General features: G+C 51.7%; 7 protein-coding genes across 7 annotated transcripts; 4 read left to right on the forward strand and 3 right to left on the reverse strand.

The window, feature by feature from the left end:
- Positions 1-62: 62 nt before the first annotated feature.
- ALT_4864 (SMP-30/gluconolactonase/LRE family protein) lies at positions 63-1391 on the reverse strand (the record flags this gene model as incomplete). Its single annotated transcript, XM_033564304.2, has 1 exon — positions 63-1391. The coding sequence occupies one exon, from the start codon at positions 1389-1391 to the stop codon at positions 63-65; it is 1329 nt and encodes a 442-aa protein (XP_033420195.2).
- A 973-nt stretch (positions 1392-2364) lies between these two features.
- On the forward strand, positions 2365-2637 carry ALT_4865 (uncharacterized protein; the record flags this gene model as incomplete). Its single annotated transcript, XM_033564303.2, has 1 exon — positions 2365-2637. The coding sequence occupies one exon, from the start codon at positions 2365-2367 to the stop codon at positions 2635-2637; it is 273 nt and encodes a 90-aa protein (XP_033420194.2).
- Positions 2638-2943: 306 nt separating this feature from the next.
- On the forward strand, positions 2944-4539 carry ALT_4866 (uncharacterized protein; the record flags this gene model as incomplete). Its single annotated transcript, XM_033564302.2, has 1 exon — positions 2944-4539. The coding sequence occupies one exon, from the start codon at positions 2944-2946 to the stop codon at positions 4537-4539; it is 1596 nt and encodes a 531-aa protein (XP_033420193.2).
- A 666-nt stretch (positions 4540-5205) lies between these two features.
- ALT_4867 (glycoside hydrolase family 55 protein) lies at positions 5206-9862 on the reverse strand (the record flags this gene model as incomplete). Its single annotated transcript, XM_033564301.2, has 10 exons — positions 5206-5519; positions 5580-5912; positions 5976-6143; positions 6204-7691; positions 7743-8620; positions 8674-9287; positions 9342-9496; positions 9560-9585; positions 9642-9667; positions 9737-9862. 10 exons carry the CDS (start codon positions 9860-9862, stop codon positions 5206-5208), a joined length of 4128 nt encoding a protein of 1375 aa, XP_033420192.2.
- A 616-nt stretch (positions 9863-10478) lies between these two features.
- ALT_4868 (uncharacterized protein) lies at positions 10479-11605 on the forward strand (the record flags this gene model as incomplete). Its single annotated transcript, XM_033564300.1, has 3 exons — positions 10479-11024; positions 11078-11334; positions 11401-11605. 3 exons carry the CDS (start codon positions 10479-10481, stop codon positions 11603-11605), a joined length of 1008 nt encoding a protein of 335 aa, XP_033420191.1.
- A 116-nt stretch (positions 11606-11721) lies between these two features.
- ALT_4869 (F-box domain protein) lies at positions 11722-13140 on the reverse strand (the record flags this gene model as incomplete). Its single annotated transcript, XM_033564299.1, has 1 exon — positions 11722-13140. One exon carries the CDS (start codon positions 13138-13140, stop codon positions 11722-11724), a length of 1419 nt encoding a protein of 472 aa, XP_033420190.1.
- A 2817-nt stretch (positions 13141-15957) lies between these two features.
- ALT_4870 (uncharacterized protein) lies at positions 15958-17058 on the forward strand (the record flags this gene model as incomplete). The annotated part of the gene is made up of 1 exon (XM_033564298.1): positions 15958-17058. The coding sequence occupies one exon, from the start codon at positions 15958-15960 to the stop codon at positions 17056-17058; it is 1101 nt and encodes a 366-aa protein (XP_033420189.1).
- Between the last annotated feature and the right edge of the window lie 1919 nt (positions 17059-18977).

An 18977-nucleotide genomic window follows, 5' to 3' on the forward strand; every position in this document is an offset into this window, starting at 1 on the left:
CCTTCTATACAGGTGCTCATCCATTCCACATTTCCGGCACTCGCCAGCAGAGTAGTATACTATCAAACAGCTTTTTGACCCTGGAGATCCCATCGGACGCGACCGACGCCACCCTGCCCTACCATCCATACCTCACGATAGTCGTCCGCATCCGACCAGACGAAGTTATTGACGGTGAAATTGGTCTGCACGCGCGCGATCATATCCCCATACTCGTCCATCACACTCAGCCCATTCCCGCTCGCCGTCACCACCCATCCATTCCGGGCCACCTTGAGTCCGTCCGGTACCGTGCCGATCGCGTCGTAGTGGATGGGACGCTTGTTGGCAATGGCGTGTCCATGGTCGATGAGATCGAACTTGTAGATGGTCCGCTTGCCGGTGGTGTTGTATAGTATACCGGCCACGCCGGGGCTGGGCAGATCGATGGAGATCGGCGCCGATAGACCCGCGGCCTCGGTGTCGGAGATGTAGACGTGTCTCCGGTCGGGACTCATGGCGATGCCGTTGGGCGAGCGCATCTCGTCATTGACGACGACCGTGGACCCGGTGGCGGGATCGAAGCGATAAGTGGCCGATTTGAGCTGCGGCGGGATATCGGCCACCTCCAGCCACCACGAGTAGTAGGGCACGGTGAACCAGACGTAGCCAGTGACGGGGTCGACGATGAGATCGTCGCAGTCGGTGAAGGTCAGACCGTAGTAGTTGTTCAGCAGCGTGGAGGACTTGTTCGTTCGGGGATCGAGGGTGACGATGCCCGGCCGCTGCTTGTGTTCGTGGCTGCTGCCGGCCACGGAGTAGTAGATCAGGCCGTCGTGGTAGAACCCGCCGTTGGGCACGTAGATGGGTGGATCGGCCCTGAATTCGGACAGGGTGGGGGGGTTGACGTTCAAATCGATAACGAACTGCTCCAGCATGGGTGACAGCTCCGAGAAGAAGATCTTGTTCAGACCCGGCACGAACGTCGGGGCTTCATGCAGCGCCCCCGGATTGAAAGGGAACACAAAGTCCACGCTGGGGTTCTTGCCGAGGAGTTTTCGGCCCCGCTCCTCGTCGAAAACCACAAAGTCGGCTTGGTCTACATGCTCCCAGGAGGTCGACTTGGTTTCGCCTCTGCCGTCGTTGAACTCGATGTCGGCCAGGTTCGTGGTGTAGGTGCCGTTTGGAGAATCCCGCCAGAAGGGATAAGGAAGGTTGGCCGCGTGTTTGTCGACGCAGACCACGCCCGGTGCGATGCACTGGCGAATGAGACCGTCTTTTGGTGCAGTGTTTGAGGAATGGCGAAAGCTGTCGATGAGAGGGTGCTCCTGCCCTGGCTCGTCACGCCGTTGCATGACAACGACGCCCAGTACGAGAGCAGCATTGAGGGTGAGTGCGACAATGTGCTTCATCTTCACTGCAGGTGTGGAATTACTGGAGGATGAACTGCCTAATATTCGCGACCAGGGGTATTTAACTTGTCATGTTCTGATTCTTTTGATCTCGGAGAAGGGTGGTCGTCGTTCTTGTTTCTCCGGCGCGCTCCGGCAGGATCGTCGGGAACATCGTCCCCGAAAGGGTCAACAAGTGTCGCAGCACCCTATGGTAAGAACAAGAGGGTATATAATGAACATTGTTGACTAGATAGTTCCATGTCTCCGTTCCATGCCCCTGTTCCTAGATAGCAATCCAAAGGACTAAACTGCTCATATCGCTCTCAAACCCTTTCTACTAAGAAAAACTGTAGCTATGAACAAACTTTTTGAATTATTTCTGCCTAGATGGATTCATCAGGCGTTTATGCTATGAACCTAAGCCAGTGACCCAGAATTGTAGGGGCAGGCTTCTATGATACCAACGAACGAATGACATAAGTGCCCTATCCTTTCTGTCGAAAGAAGGTAAAACATGTGCATTGCTGTATGTCTGCTCTTCCAGGCTGGAGAAGGTAATTGAGACAGCAAACTTCCCAGGACTTACTACCGCGACTTGGCGCTAAAGTCTAGACGGTAAAGCCAATTTAATGATAAGTGGTACACATGCGGTGCAGGAAGCTCTTTGAATACAACTCCTGTTTCGTGGATCATAGGTTGTTGTAACACTATATATGCCTTTTCTGCTGTATTGTCTCAGACGAATAAAGAGTAAACACATAAACAGTCGCGATTAGAATGCCCAAAACACAACTAGTAAGATCGTAGAACTCTACATCGGTACCGTCACAGACCATTAGCTTTCGACGTAGCACAGCGGACATGATCCAGGAAAGACCGAACCACCGTCAAGGCTTGAATGTATGACAATCGCGGATCACAAAGACCTCGGTAGTTCGTCGTCAAATCCCCCTCGCAATAAGTCTGTGACGAATTCTGCGGTTTGTTCGAGATGGCGACCACCCATGATCGACCCATTGGCTCGATGAGTCTCGAAGGTGCAGATGACCTCTTGGACCATGGTCTCAATACAGCGGGTTTTGATCCCGACGGCGTGACTTTGGTATTGCCATGGCAGGGATCGCACATCCAGACGGGCTCGTGGCTTCTCGGTGTCGTCGTCGCGATACATGCCGCAGAACTCCTTCAGGTCCGAGATCTGGGGATTGTGGGCCAGCTTCAGCGGGTTGGAGTAGCCCTGGCTGGGGCCGCGGCCCTTGTCTAGCTGGCCAGAATTTGCATTGCATCGTATGACTCGAAAAACAGTGTCTTGGACGGCGGAATCTGTTTTTCGGGGTTGGGTTGCGGCCGTCGGAGTTGGTGGTCGTCAAACAACCACCGACTCCGACGGCGGACGACCATCCACACTCCTCTGGGCTCTGCAAGCAAACGGACGACGGAGACGTGCCACACAGAAAGGGACAATCGGATACACAATTTGTCATCCTCCGCAACATGACGGCGACTTTGTCCTGGTTCTGCTTTCGTCCGTTCCCCCAGCCCTTGGTATAACTACGCAGGGCATGGCACGATGCGCCCGAGTCTTGGTCTCTTTCGGATCATCCTCCTTCAGCTGGTCTTTGACAACGACATGATCAGAGCTGCAGCCATGAAAGCCACCGCAGACACTGCATTTTGCCTGTCCGGTCTCAGTGCCGGAGGCGCAGGCCATATCCTCGTCGGCCAGAGTATCACCGTCCGGCCTGACGCCGGCGCGCACGACATGGGCACCCCTCGCGAGGCCTGGGGTCTCAAGTCCGGTCTCTACACCCCCCGTCAACTGGTCGAAGGGTTTGCACCGCTGTTGGATACGGTAGTTTTCCGTCTGGGTGCAGATCCGCCGAACGCAAGACCGGCACGGGCCCAGCTGCTCGACAACCTGGCCGCCAATCTCGACACCAACACCCGGGAGGCCACTTTGCACTTCCCCGACATCAATCTCGATGACTCCCGCCAAGAAATCGCTGAGCAGGCGAGACGTATTGGACGGACGCTCGTGCAATACGCACGCGACTACACGGGCGGCCCGTTTAATCCTGACCTCTACCTCCGCAGCCCCTGTGAGGGCCATCTCCTCACCCCGTCGAATGTCGACCTCATGTTCGGCCGTCGCAGCCAGTCGCATCTGATGCAACTGTTCAACGAGTACATGCATCAGATGGTCCTTCTGCGGGATGTTCTGCTGCCATTCAAGAACTACGAGGACGTGATCATCCCCGTCGACGGCCGCACCGCGCGAGGCATCCGCCGTCTCGAGCCATCGCGCGCAGAGTTCCTCACCCACCTTTTGACCAAGGGGGTTACCCAGTCCGCAATCATCAAACACGCCCAGGCTCTCCTCGCCCCGGGTCTTCTCTCTGGTTCCAGCCTGACGGCCCCAAAGGCCAGCCCCGGCTACGGCTTCCAGTATGCCCAGGGCCTGGTCCTGCCCGCTTTCCTGAGCGGCGGACCGACTCCGTTTCATCTTCTCCAGTATATCCCCGCCAAGCTGGTCGACGACCCCCCAGAAGACATCGTCTTCGACTACCGCATTCAGGACTACTATGTTGCACCTCGCATCGAGATCCCCGCCGGTACCGAGAAACCTCCGGCGGTCCAGTCCGCGGGATACCCCGAGGCCAACGGCTGGGGCACACCAACCCTCGGCGTACAAAGCGCCAGCATCGGAATCGTTCCACCGACGGCCGACTCGACCTCGTCGTCGAAGACGGTCCGGCAGCTGGAATTGCAACTGCAGCTCGAGAACGGCAAATGCGTCTCCGTCGATCTGGGACAGGTCGCGCGTGGCCATCGCTACGCCTATCAGGCATCCAGAGCCAGTGACTCCGCGACATCAGCCAACGGTAAGCACAGCGCGACGACCACCGTGTTCCACGACGCGGCATCCGTCCTGGAGATAGGGGAAGCAAACGGCCTCGTGACAGCGGAAAATGGCGGTCTCCATGTGATTCCCGTGCAAGACCCGGTCGTTGCTCTGGCGCTTCTGGGGAAGATCTACCCGGGGAACGTGGTACTTCTGCCGGAGTCGGAGGGCTTAGCGCAGGCCGAGAAAGCTGGGAAAGGACTGGAGCCAAAGTTTGTCCTTTGGGGCGCTGTGGAGCGTGGTGGTTTACGGGGAAAGTTTTAGTTGCCATTAGCTACAGTCGTCCTTGGTTCAAGTATTCATTTTAATGAAATCAATATTAAATCAGGACAGTGCTCAGATAGATACCAGCCTTCAGATTAAGCCTTGGCCCGGCCTCTTTTCGCTCCAACTATATCAACATTCTTGCAGGAAAGTATCAAAGCCCCCATCAGGCCAAGTTTCAATGATGGAAAAGCTTTTAAGTATTAATATTTATGCTCCTGAATTAACCCATTTTAAGAAGCACCCAGTAAAGGAACCAGAAGAGTATTTATAACTAGTCAGACCTTAGCATTAGCTGGCTGTAACCCGTTATGTTGCTGGGACCTGTTTGAATCTCAGGCACCTCTAGCCAACTCTTGATGTGTTTCTGGCCGTTTTGCCTGCTAGACTGTATGATATAGGTGTTCGATAAAGTTCAATGACCAATCGGATGATCCTTCTGGTTCCCCCTGTTGTACGCCAAACAATTTCACGTCAGCCGAATACCCGTGGTCTAATGTAAACGGCACGACAGCGTTTCTCTCCTATCTCCAGACATCTGCTGTGGGATTACAAAATTTATATTGGCCTACATAAACAAACTTGATATCATACATGGTAGAGATCCAAGAATATCAAACATCGCTGGCCAAAGCCGTATATAGATATTATCCCCTGACCCAGCACCTACGAGCAGTCAGGCAGCCCCTCCCACAAGAAAATCCCCTGTACGGACGCCAGACCTTCTGGACAGGTCCCGCTACATGGATCATTATCCTTCGCAGGGTCCAGCTGGGTGGGGGTATAAGTCTGGCCGTAAAGCTGGATCTGGAACCCACAAGAAGGGTCGGAGAAGAATTGCGGGCCCGAGTTCACAAATGTACCAGCCTTATCGCTCGAGGTGCACCAGTTGAAGGATGTCTTGTCGTTGGGGATGTTGCATATGGGGGTAGATTCGCCAATGTTCCCATCTGTCACGAAGGTGCCGATGCATTGGTGGCCTTTGATTTATAAATTTCAGTATGGGCATTCTGGATCAAACATAGGGTGGGTATGCCTACCTGGAGCGTAGATAACATACGCATAGACGGCCTCTTGCGATGTCGCTGTGGTCGACAGACCCAAGCATAACGAGAGGGTTCCCGTTGGCGAGGCCGCGGATGATGTCGTGGTGGATGACGTTGTTGTCGTTGTCGAACTGGACGTCGGTGGTGGGCTCATACTGGTTATGGTCACCGGCAGTGTTGGGCCAGGCAGATAGATGTACCCAAAATCGCCGCCAGCCCCAAGAGTAGGGGCGTCAGCAGCAGTGTCTGTGGGGCTCCATATGCTGATTCCCGTAGGTGGAGTGCAAGAGGAGATTGTCCCTGTGGTCTCCTGGCAGCCGACAACATCTGGCACAGAGAGCATTGTTAGGATGCTAAACTCGGAGTCAGGGGAGGTGATGCAATACGTACTGACACAGCTGGTGGAACACGTCGACGTTGGCGTTGGCGTACAGTACGTGTTGCAGGAGCTGAATGTTGATGACTCGCACTCGCTTGAACTTGGCTTATTATCAGGGTTGTTGGGGTCGAGTGCAGGCGGGATGCCCCCAGGCTGGTCAGGATCAATCCCATTGATGGCTATTTCTCGTCAGCCTGTGGTATCAACAGAAACGGCAGAAAAGGATGCATTGAACCTACATGGAGGCCCAATACTACAGCCTATCCAGCAAGGTATGCAGATGTCCAAGATGCTATCACCACAATGATGGCCACATCCTGTCGCATGAATGCAGGATGGCTTTGGGGGTCCTGACGTGTGATGAACAGAGGTTATGACCGCGCCCCTAGTAGTCTGGGCACCGCTTGTCGTAGTGGTGGTTACACCACCTGTCGTAGTAGTTGTAGTTGGTGTAGTGCTGGGCGGCTCTGAGGACCCGGGCCAAGGAGGCGGCCAGAACGTGCGTGTCCGCGCTGGATAAACACTCCCGTAAATGATAGTCGGGTCAGTGATGGTCAGAGGGGGCGCAATGATGCTCGGAATGGGATATATGACGGTCGAGTTGACGGTAACTGTCTCGTCAAACCACGGGATCACCGAGGTCGTCACCGGAGGAATGCTGATAGTTGTCGTATCGACGGTAATCTGGTAGATGGTAAGCGTGGATGTCTTCCCTGATATCTCAAATGTGGTTGTCGAGTTGAACCCAACTGTCACCGACGTAGTGAGCGGTGGGAAACTAAACGTCGTCTCAGTAGTGAGCGTTAGAGGGGGCAAGATATAGGTGCATGGCGGCGAGCATTGCATCGTAACTGGAGTCCCTGGGTTTCCAGACCAGAGGTCTGGATCGATTGTCACGCTGCCCGATCCATCGCCAGGAGAGGATCCGATATCCTCTCCTTGTGTTGAAAGGGCGAGCCATGCCGCAATCTCGCTGGTGTATCCGTTGCGCGTGGTGGAATTGAACAGCAGCGGTGGAAGTCCCCCGCGAGGCGTGATGATTTGGACGTTGCCCTTGGTGAAGATATTGTACACCCACAGGCTTGAAGCAAAGTTGGTCTCGATGAGAGCTAATTGGCAGTTTTCCTCGTCAGTGCAACCCAGTTGGTTGTTCTGGAAGAAGGAGTAGAATCCCGCACTATAGATGAAAACGTCTTTGGAATCAAGCACTCTCAGTGCCCATGCCCCCTTGCAAAGGTCGTCTGCACAATTGTCATACACTGGATCGGAGGGGAATTCCCCAGCTTGGTATGGCTTGAGAGCATTGGGATTTGGCTGCCAGTAGGGAGTCTCGGTCTGCATATGACCGAGGTAGATGTTGGATGCGTTCAGAAGCTGGTATTGATACATCTGCGAGTGCTCGCTGGCGGTGCCATACAGCCATGTCGGACCCTGGGATTCTATCAGAATCCCTCTCCCCGCGTAAATGGAGATCTGTGTTTGGACGTTCAGCGGGATCCCATCGGTGGTCTCATAGGCGTCGGCATTGAGAGGGTTATCGAGGTCATGATCAGCCACCCAGGCCCAGACGTTCTCAAAGTAGCCCGAAGAGTCCTTTGTTATATGCAACTGTAATGAAGCCGCCATGCACTTCGTGTTGACGACGGTTTGACCTGTTGGGCAGTCCGCCAGCTGGAGATTAGTCCCTTCAGCACCGCCAACTCGGAAATGACTATCCCACATGGCAGCTACAATAGTATGAGCATCGGCTTTATCGCAAGATATTTTAGAAAACATACCGCTTCCTTGAGAGATTTCATGCACGTTCCATTCCATCAAGATCGCTCCCGCCGTCGAGCCCTGGACGGTGAACAGCATGTCGCTAATTTCAATGACTCCAGAGTCGCCATCGTTGCCCACCTGAACCATGACTTTGGGATTTTTCGCATCCTCAAAGTATGATCCGGTGCCCATGATTTGACTCCACCCGGAGCCGACGATGATACTTCCAACTGGAATATGCACGGTGCCCTTGACGAGATAGACCCCGCCAGGAAAGAAAATAATGGAGCCCGCGTTGGCTGCGAGGAGGCTGTTGATAGCTGCAGTCTGGTCTCCAGTGCCGTCGTTCAAGACACCGTGGTCGGTTGCAACTATCGGGGTGCTGCCTGCATATTGAGGCTTTGATCGCGAAAAGTACGCACCGCTACTATCGAGGAGGCCGGGCGACTTACGAGGGGCTGGACTGACAAATCCGGTCCTCGAGCCACTCGAGCCATCGGAAAGGGTTTGATATCCATTTGCCCATGAGTTGAAGTATAGAGGGCCGGAAGATCCCGCCAGTATTGTATCGCCCCCAGATACCAGGACAACGGACTGTGAGTTCTCAACTAGCAGGTTATCAAGCACAATGTTAGGTTGCTCGTCTCCGTGGGAGGCCACTGTAATAGCATAGGGGACTCCGTTGAAGTGCGAGTCAAGCACTGTGATGGACCCGGTGCCTTGACTTGTAGTCCCGGAGTATGCAGTGCAGTCGAGCGCGATGTAGCAAGACAGAACGTAGATGTTCTTCCATACGAACCCCCAGTTCCATACATGCTTGATGGCGGTCAGACAGGAGGTAAACTGGAGGTTGTTGGCTGTGAACTGCTGACTGCCCGCGAGGAAGCCAATATTCCTAGAGGAACTGGTGAGTAGGAGCTCATGGCCACAAAAGCATGTACAACGCACCCTCCGAAGAATGACAGGTCCGAAACAAAACCACCGCTGCCATTTTCCATGTAAATCCCAACCGCGGTGGCAGCCTGCGCTCCTTGGGACACCGACATTTCGAAATGGCAGTTGGTAATGCTTGTGGCTTGTCCCACTTGCCAATGAATACCAGCCGGTACATATTCCTGGTCATTGTCATAGTTGGTCCAGTTCATGCCGGTCATATCGAAGACCAAGTTGCGGATTTGTCGGTAGAAGTTGCTTTGGTTAATATACCATTCCGCACCATTGCCGCCGGGGATATAGACATCATTGTCGACCAAAGCAATCCCAGTAAAGTTAAAGCTGCCCTTGATCACAGCTCTTGAGTTTGGATCACCCACAAACTGCGTATAGTAGTATTGGATGATGGGTGTGCTGATGAGATACGTCCCCGGTGGGAAGTAAACGACCGCGCCCAGCGTCGTTGTTGAACCGCATTCTTTCCCACAGCGAAGTGTCGATGTGTCACTTTGGCTAAAGGCAGCAGCAGCTCGGTTGATGGCAGCCGTGTCATCGGCGACGCCGTCACCGACGGCACCGAAGTCTCTTACGTTGCGGAAGAATTGATAGCCTGCCGGAGCGAAGGGCATCTGTTCAATATATCAGACTGGAGTACATCGCTATACTGTTAAGCATCTACTCACTTTCCCGGCACTTCCCATGGAAGCCAGCCAGTAGCCACCATCCTGCCGTGCGTGGATTGGATGAACGTGAGGTGGGTGACCGTGAGTTGAGTGACCGTGCATCTCGACCATGCTGCTTGCATTGAGAGGGGCAAGAACTGGGCCATTCAGGGAGCCTTTGTCAGGCGCAGTGCCAAAATAGTTATTCACATCTAGTTTAGATTAGACATGCCATTGACCTATGACTTGGTCGACGGTGGACGAACTGCCAGATGTTAGCTACACCCTGTACGTCGAGAGTGGTTCATAATAAGCACCGACCTATCTTTCATGTATGCCGGTGGTGGCTATAATATCATCAGCATACGTATTACTCTAAGGCACCGGGCAGATTGTAGTAGCTAGGCACAACGCACATGTGGCTCTCCAGGAGGTAAAGCAGGCGCAGTCCCTACAGGACCCCTGGGAATGGTGATCTCGGCCGATGATGGCATGGCCAAAGCCATTGCCATCACCAGTCCATATCGGAGAATAGGCCGCATTTTCGACGATTCGTGCCTATTGTTTCCTGCTCGCTGATATAAAGGGGCGTGCCGGATATTTATGGCTAGGACGTGCGATTCTGCTGATGTGCTAGTCTCGGTCCATCGAGCCGATATCAGAACACATTACTGATTCTTCTAATTACCGACTTCTTCTCCTATTTCCCATAGTTACTCTCTAGTGTGCTTATCTCAGAATTTAGTATTAATCTATGGTGTGGCTGCAGTTGGTTATGATGTGGCCTATGAGACCAAGGAGGCCCATAACATCTCATTTCGTCGAACGGCTCATTCCCGATGGATGAGGGCCACGCTAATGCAAGCCAGGTTACATCCGGAGCTTGCTTCCCAGCAACTTGCCCTTGCATGGACCTTAACTCCGCTCGCTCCCCAAACCGGGGGCGCAAGCTAGGATACGAACACCTCTTTATGCCGTTCTAACCGGCAACATGGGCGTTGGTTACACCGTGATAGGCTAGAATGGATTCTATCTCCGTGGGTAAGGGGTAGAATGCATCCTGCCACCAGGTACCAAGTCTGTTACTTCAAAGAGTAACATCTTTTCCTCTTCTCATCCCAACTTTCGCCCTCATATCTCGCAAACACGAGAAGCAAGATGATTGTTCTGAATTGGCAAGCATGGATCACAATCGTCCTAGCACTGGCCAGTGTCTCCACAGCCCGTGTAGGTCACAGATTCAGCCTCCACCACGATAATGATATTATCGGTAACCTGTCAGCCCTTCAGATCCGCCAGGACTCGGGAGGCTCCAGTGAATGCACGCTCGTGCCAAACTGTAGCCCCTCAAGCTGCGGTGGTTCCATCTGCACAACATCCAAGAAACGCAGCCTCCCCATAATAGGGAGTAATCTCACGGATATCGATCCCGAAGAGCAGGCACACCTATTCAAGCGTGTTCTTCGACCCGTTAGACAGTCTGGTCTCATCAGATATCTTCAGAATCAAAACGACGACCCGAATCTTGTCAAGCTGTGCCCGACGAACGCGGGGGGCTACGACACGCCCTCGTACTGCGTGCAGTATAGCTTCAGCAACGCTCCGGTGAACCCTGCAACGGGGCAGTTGTTGATCGGCACGGGCGATACCGAGCTCACGGGGTGTACGGTGCTGACTGTCGTGTCTTCCAAAGGTGTATACATGGTGAGACTCGCGAATAAAGCCACCTCACTGAGGACCCCGCTGACATCGCCCAGTGCCACTTCTGGCAGGATCTTAACTACGTCAACCCCGGGGAAGAGGGAAGACCTGATCGTCCCGTGCTTGGGTTCCAGCCGGTCCTCAATCTTATTGCAGGCCAAGGCGATCGGCGCTGGGCGGTTGGTCCAGCGCTTGATACGTCTCTGTTCACAGGGGAAGGGACCAATACATGGGCATTTATCACCACACCACGCGCCGCCGCTGCGCTCGATGATCCGCGTAGATATCATTATGTCGCCGAGTACCAGCAGCTGTAAGTACTTGGCTCACTCGTTGGTCCAATGAGGTCTATGTTGCGAATTCTGACCAATACTGCCAGTGTTGCTCTCCTGACCACACTCGTGCCTGGTATCGGCATCATGGATTACAACTACTACTGGGTCCTGCCATACACAATGTATTATCAAGGGTCTGTTTTGTTTGAATACGATGTGAATGCGGACGGTTCAGGAAACCCTGATTGGCGCCTATGGATTGAAGCCTCGAATGAAATGGGGACGGCCCTGGGTCAGAATCCAGGCTAGGGAATCGAGAGTCTGTCGTTGGAGCAATAGCTCCCTGTTCCGTTCACAAGCTGTTGCTATGAAGGAGTTGTTCTTGCAGGATATAACTGAGGGCACTGTAGTGCCAACTTATGCTTCTATCGGTGGGGTCCGTATTCCTGCCGTTGCTCAAGCATCCACTGTTGTCTCGCAGGAGATCCCAGAGGTATTGGCATTCCATGGGGGAGGTGATATAGGATCGGGTGTTTCAACTCCTCGCCTTCCCGCTTCAATGTATTGCTGCCATGCGCACCAACCCAGGTGTTGAACCTAGGCTCCCCGGCGCCTGTAAAGTGTACCAAGTCCCCTTGGATCATAAGCTCGTCAAGGTATAGATATGACAGACTGGAGGTTTCGCCCGTGCAAGCATCGAAGATTGACCTGAATGTACCAGAAACCATTCGAACACTTTCCAAAGAGAGCCTGCGGAGCTGCGTCCGCTTCAGGAGTGCAAGTAAGTCTCTCTCCCGGACAAACACGCCCCGGAGAGAGCAATCTTCCAACGCTGGTAGTGCTGCTGATTCCGCTACACGCTGGAAGAGCCTTTCCCTCGGGCTGGGGATGTGGAAGGTAAGATGACGAGAGTTCACAAGATACTGGTGTATCTGTAGGCTTTTGAGCTCGTGGCACACGTCTAACATCCTTGCTAGGCCGACAAAATTGTTTTCGTCTTGCGCCTCCGCTGTGACTCTGTCGATGTCTCTGTCGTGCTCATCGTCCGACCAGTCGATCACATCGGCCGAATCGCCGGAGCGCTGGGCACCTTGGGGTGTGAGCCAGAGAATCCGGTCTGAAACACTGATAGACAAAGCTTTAAGAGCTCTAAGGACTTTGGAGAGTCCCTCATTATGATAATCAATCTGGGAAAGCTCCCGACTCTCCAGGCTGCATCGCTGCATGTAGTAACCATTAAAGACATTTAAACAGTCAACCGCCAGGAGACTTTTCTGTAGAGCCGCCAATACAATCCGGAAGGTCTCTGCCGTAGTCTGCCAGATACGCCTCCAACTACTGCCAGCCAGGGGAGTTATCTCGCGTTCCGCATCTTGACAATACACTGTAACCTCGAGCGAGAGGGATTGGAGTTTCCTCTCGGCGCTATTCGTCGCCAGGTATTTAAAAGCCTGGCTGAGAAGCTGCACAATCTTCCCCGACTCCAGTAGTTGCTCATAATCCTGTCGCCGCTGTCGAAGAATCTCCAAGTCTCGCTTCCTGGGATCGGTTGCGTCTGCTGTGAGGCCAGCTTCGAGAGCCGCAGTGTCGTTGACCACGCCAACCAGCGTTAGGTGGCGAGTTTCGCAGCCGAGCCAACCACGCTGTGTCAAAAGGCCTAGCTGTTGCAGGTCTGCTCCCGTGATCTTGACACGCTTAGAGCGGAAGTTCAATCTAAACCGTCCCTGGGTGACTCGAGACCGAAGATATCGATTTGTCAATCGGAGATTGCCCGCATCCGTCAGGTCCAAGTATGCGACGATTTCCTCGACAATCTTTGCAGGGCATTGCTCGAGACCCGCCATGGTGTTTGCTGCAGTTGGAAAGGGACTGGTGTCAGCAAGAGATAATGGAGTAGCTGCCTACTAGTACCTTTTCTTTCCCGCCTCAAGCGGGGGTTTGAGGCGGGGTTCTCGCTTACTCGACTTTGCTAATTGACCTACTCCGCACGAGAGTCTAGCACACGTATTGAAATTGTGAACAAACGTCGTGTCGCAAACGAGGTCCATGACAGAATCAATGATAACAACCACTTCCCTAGGATGATATTTGGGCAGTTTGCCCCTCACCGATCAACGGTAATAGACCACGGGTCTTGGTATGGTGCTGAGAGATCTAACCACCTTATTGCATTGCGTTCTAAGCTTCCAACCTTTCTGTGATCAACATTACCTCTCCAACAAGGAGTCTTTTGAACATTGAACTACAGGATCACAACCCAATGAAACTCAACGAGCAGGTCAGAAGTGAGATCCTGCGTCGAAGGATCACAATCCTGGGTCGTGACTGTCTATCGAAGAAGACTATACTACAACGGATGCGGAGTAAGAAAGGCTCGGACGACAATGTCTTAGCGCCACAAATAGGTGGAAATTAACTAATAAATTGGGTATTCTCCTAGTTCTATCTATCGTCCAAATGAACAAAACTGTATACTGGCTTCCACTGCTCCACCACGCTAACTGCGAGGGCTACACCATTGCGAGGGCTTCGGTGGAGTCTGAGTGCCAGACCGTTTGCTTTACCGATCTCTGCATGTATATCTTTGGTGGAGAGGTCGGAGAAGCCAGCGGCGTGGCATTTGGTGCTCTGGATATTCTTGAAGCGGAGTTTCGGGAGCCTCTAGACCCGATTCGAGGAAAGCATCGCTTCATTAGAGGACGGAGGGTGTGTGAAGGCTTCTTAGCCGAATGAAGTAAGTTCAGCATGAGGACCAACTCTAGCCCGTCGGCCTACGTCTTCATATGCTCTCTGAGAACATAATCTCTCCTTTACCTTCTCTTACCTCTATAATTAATTCTATCATTAAGAATGGGGAGGGGCTATAGCTACAGTAAGTCGGATCAAGCTTTATCAAGCCCGCCAAGACCACCAATGGTGACAAATAGGAAAGCTCATCTCCAGGCCTCCCACTGGAATCCACGTACATATTGATGGGTACCTGAGACTTGGTGGTCCTCATAACAAGGAAAGGAAGCTAGCATAGATACCTCTATATATAGTTTTGGCCCGTTCCGTAGCCAAGATCCTGCTGATTGGTCTTTACAACTAGCTTGAACACCAAGGCATAGATAGCCTAAAATGTGGCTGTATGGTTACATCGCGCAATGGAGCCTAGGCAATCTCATGTCGTAATTATTTACTTAGCACTGTGACAACAATAAGAGCCCTAGAATTATTCCATTGATGGAACCCACTCGGACATGCCTCCTCAAGCAGTTAGCTAAAGTAGAGAAGTGAGATTACATAGCCAAACAGACTACAATAATGTATCTTTAGGCTAGCATTGCAAAGCAATTATGCAATGGCATAGTTTATGAATATTTATTCTTTTAGTCTCAGTATCCTAATCAGCAGATCATTGCTCAGGGTGCATCATTCTCACAGTACATATATATCCTTGATAGTGTGCTGTAAGGGTATGATTTGAGCGACGGTTCCTTCAAGCGCATATTATTAGAAATAGCATCAAGAAGGCCAGCTCCTCTTCGCCTCTAATTTCAGGCAAATCCTCTGAGGGAGGGTACTCGGAAAAGTGTTAGGCTTGGCTTAGTGCCCATCTGGTATAGTACATCTTGCCCAAAGCAGAATTAGTGATTATCAAAGTTTAGACCCCCAGTGGCGACCTGACGACCAGTTATCGGGTAGTTGAGCAGTCGTTATTAGTTGTGTGAGTGATCTTGGACTAAGGAGACCAAGTTTTCGAAGATGTATTGCGGGTGTTGTATGGGGATTTGGCACTCTAGATGGTATAAATTGTACTGGAGCGGCCTAACAGCATTGAATGGGCTTGCTACAAATTATTGAGAGAGGGTTGCAGTGACTAGAAAGGATCACAGTCTACTTCTGAGACTTCATTTAAGATGATGACCATGACACCATACATGAGCGTGTTATATTCTAAGATGCATTTCTCTCTCTCTGTTCCTCTGGTTCCGGTGCAAGGATAGGGCGGTTGTTAAGATTGTAAAGTCTAGTTCTTGTAGAGGCTCCACTGAATGTCTCTACTGACTTTTCCCATCTCTCTCACTATCACAAACTTTCCATGGTAATTACCTATTTGACCATTTCCCTCAATATACAATGGGATTCAAATATAGAAATCATGTACTGGGCCACCATACATCCAGAGTTACTCAATCCCAGAAGAAACCCCTTCGTGCGCAAGGTGCAGCCCTTGCTCGCGCTGACCGACCAACTCCTGCTTTTGAGGAGGAGCGGCCAGATGCAGATCAGCACCTTATCCGCATCTTATAAAGCAGGAGAGGGTTCTTTTACACAGAAGATAGAAAAGCTGATATCTGAACCTTTTTAGGTAGTTTTAAACATAATTTTATACATATTTCTCCCCCGGTATGGATATAAGCCACCGAAGGGGCCTGCTGAATTGGTTACTTATATACATGGTTTATTGGTACGTGGACACTGTATATGAGCACGTGATCTTTTGCTTAACTTTAGGAATCCCGCATGATTACCTAGATATTTCGTCACAGCTGGCGCTAGACAGGTGGATGGCATCCTCTCCCTTCTGCGTGTTGCTTCGCAATTCGATCTATAACGACGAAGATATATGAACACATTATTCGCCTCAGATAGATTTACAACGCTGTACTGGCACAATGGCTCTCTACGATCGCATCGCCTCGATGAGTGATCACCACCGTCGGATTCTTGCTGATCTCAGAACCGTTGAACATGCACCTGACACGCTAAAATCCCATGATGCCTACCTGTCTGACCTACGTAAGCAACTCGCGCAGACCAGCGACCGCCTCGAGAAGGTTGCAGAGCTTACACAGATCGAACGTGAGGAACATGGGAAATACCGCGATAGTACAATCCGTCGACTCATGTACAGAGCGACTGGCAGGTGGGACGAATTTGAAGAGAAAGCTGACAAAGAGATGCGAGAGTACTACAGTGCCCTCGAGAGAGAGCGTGCGATCAAGGCGGAGAAGGAGATGCTGGAGGCTCAGATCGAGGAGGCAACCGCAGCACGGAAAGAGCTCCAAGCAGCATGCACCGAACGCCTAAGGCTACATGAAGAACTTGAAAGCCTTTATGAAAACCTGTTTGGTGGTCCGACCTCTGAATTTCCTGAAGAAGATGCGCTGGAGGAAGCCACAAAAGCTGCCCAAGCCTGGTATGGTGAGCTCAGCGGACGGTTGAATAACATCTACCAAGCAGCGCAGTGTCTCGCAAAGGCACAGTTAACTGTCAAACAAGCTTTGCTGGATATATATGAAGCGCTGCAGCACTGTCAGACAGATATATGGGGGTTTGGAAGCACTCTTGCCGATTTTGGAAAACAGAACTGCTTGTCCCGAGCCCAGTCGAGAGCTAGCCAGACGCAAGTGCTAGTCTCTCAGGCAGTGAGGCTGGATCCAGACGTGCAGCCTCTCCCTCGTATGAATATAGCACGCGGAAGCATGATAAGTGGCATTCTTTTCGATGACATATTTCTCGACATGAACTGCCTCACGATGATTCAGCAGTCCTTCAATGAGATGAAGAATGTGGAGGTGTTTCTTAGGATGCAGCTGACACAAGCAAAGTCTCGTGAAGCAAATATGCGCACTCAAGTGAGATCAGCCGCCGCTGACCTCGAAAATTCTCAAAGAGAGCTACAGAAGACGAGAGAGCAGATTTTCAGGAATGTCGTCGACCCACCGCCTCCGTATGTAGACAAGACCTCTGGAACACTCCGTATAGACTCTTAGCTGGAGAGCGAAGAATTTCCATACGGGCACGCCGCCGCAGACGCAGGTCCGAGTCTATGTTCAGTGCATCGATTGTGCAATCCCTTCGCTGAACAGCTCTTCAGACCATGTCTAGGTTTCGGACTTTGTCAGATACCAGAAGAGTTACACGGGGCAGCTCAATCGGACCTATGCATTCCCACAGGCAAGCCGATAGCACGCTGTGCAGAACCATTAAGACTGTGAAACCAGTATAGCTGCTCTGGCTCGAGTCATCCCAACGGTATTGACATGATGCAGCTATGATTGGGGCACAGCATGCACCAAGCCAAGGTCTTCATGGTCCATCCAAATCCCTTTAGCGCAAAGTATATTTCAGACTCCAGACTCGTTTGTCTTTGTAATTTACAAGGGCGATCCTGATACCTCTTCATGGACTCTTCACCAATTGTCTGTCGTTTGCGCGCCAGTGTTCAATCGATGACTGCCTCCCTGAATTGGTAATTGTATTCTGTCTCTTGACTCGTAGTCTTTTCCATGTCCTACTACCAATTCACCATGGAAGCCCTGAAGCCCGGAACAGAGATTCCCAAACCACTATATCCATCGGCTAGATGTTCCCGACGATTCGGAAATGGACAAGCTGAATCTTTCCTCCTGGAAGTGCGTGCCCTCATTGCGCAGTGTTGTGTTGTTGCTCAGCGGGGTTAGACGCTAGAGGCGTGCAGCAACAAATAGTGCTATTTCAAATGACGCCATCTATGTCGTAGCCGGTGTCAGCTTGGTCGTATATTCCGTCACCAGAGAGGGAGGTGTCGCTGCCGTCAAAGAGCGGGCTGGTGGCGAGGTCGTCAGTGTATAGAGGCCAGTTCCGATACCTGCAGCCCCGCACGTTTTTTTTTTTTTTTTTTTTTTTTTTTTTTTTTTTTTTTTGGAATTAGATATGAGAGCTATGAATTGTAGAGCCTTAAAGACACGGATAGTGGGTACGAACGGTTGATAACCAGAATAACCGCACTCATTCCTCAGAGCTTGCTCCCAGAGCCAAAGGCATTGACGATGCCAGGTTAGAAAAATTCCGCTTACGTGAACGTTCAGGGTGTAGTTGATATGCACTCTGCCGGTGGGATACTCATTAGTTAAGATCCTGCCTTGACTGCGCAAAGAGGGAAAACTTCACGCGATGAAATCATCCTCCGACTTCGTACACCGGGATATTGATCCCGGTCGAGTAATGGCGGCTTCGAAATCATGCACTGCACGCTGTTTATATACTCTGTCCGTTCAGAGAGCGTTAAACTGGACCTGGTGGTGACTCGCAACGTAAGTGCGGAGTGGTAAGTCTAGTAACAGTAATAACTGTGCATACCATTCTTTCCTTACAGCGATTGAGTCGCACCTTGTCATATTGAGCTGCTCTACAGCAAGGGAGAGGGCGCCGGCTGGCCAAAGGGCAGCGAGGATTTTCATCGGAACTGGCTTAAAAGGGTCAACGTTACGCAGGGTGAGGTTAACAGTGGTCAAAGACAGTAACACATATTTCAGGACCAACTTCAGGCGAGAGCAAAATTATTATAGGGACCCTACCAGTAGAGACGTTGCAATTCTCGTCGATGGCATGAGTCAGTCATGTTCACCTAATGTCTCTCAGAGGTATAGGTGCCTGACCGCTCTTTCGGGTGCAAAGAACTATACCTGCATTAAGAGATGAACTCAACAAACTCAATAGTCACTTGGCCATGCAGGTAGCCAAGGTCGAAATCCTCTTTCCGCATCATCTGACAGCTTCGGGCACCAGAGTCTCCCCGGACGCTCTGTCGCCTGGTCGTTTGCATTATTCGAGCGCCTAAAGTTTGGGCTGCCATAGTAGTTTACGTTGACTTGGGGTCCTTACGCCGCGGAATAACTACTATGATATGAGTACACGAGCCGAATAACTC

This window comes from Aspergillus lentulus, assembly GCF_001445615.1.
Source record: "Aspergillus lentulus DNA, contig: Alt09, strain: IFM 54703, whole genome shotgun sequence".
In the NCBI taxonomy this organism is placed as follows: Eukaryota; Fungi; Ascomycota; class Eurotiomycetes; order Eurotiales; family Aspergillaceae; genus Aspergillus; species Aspergillus lentulus.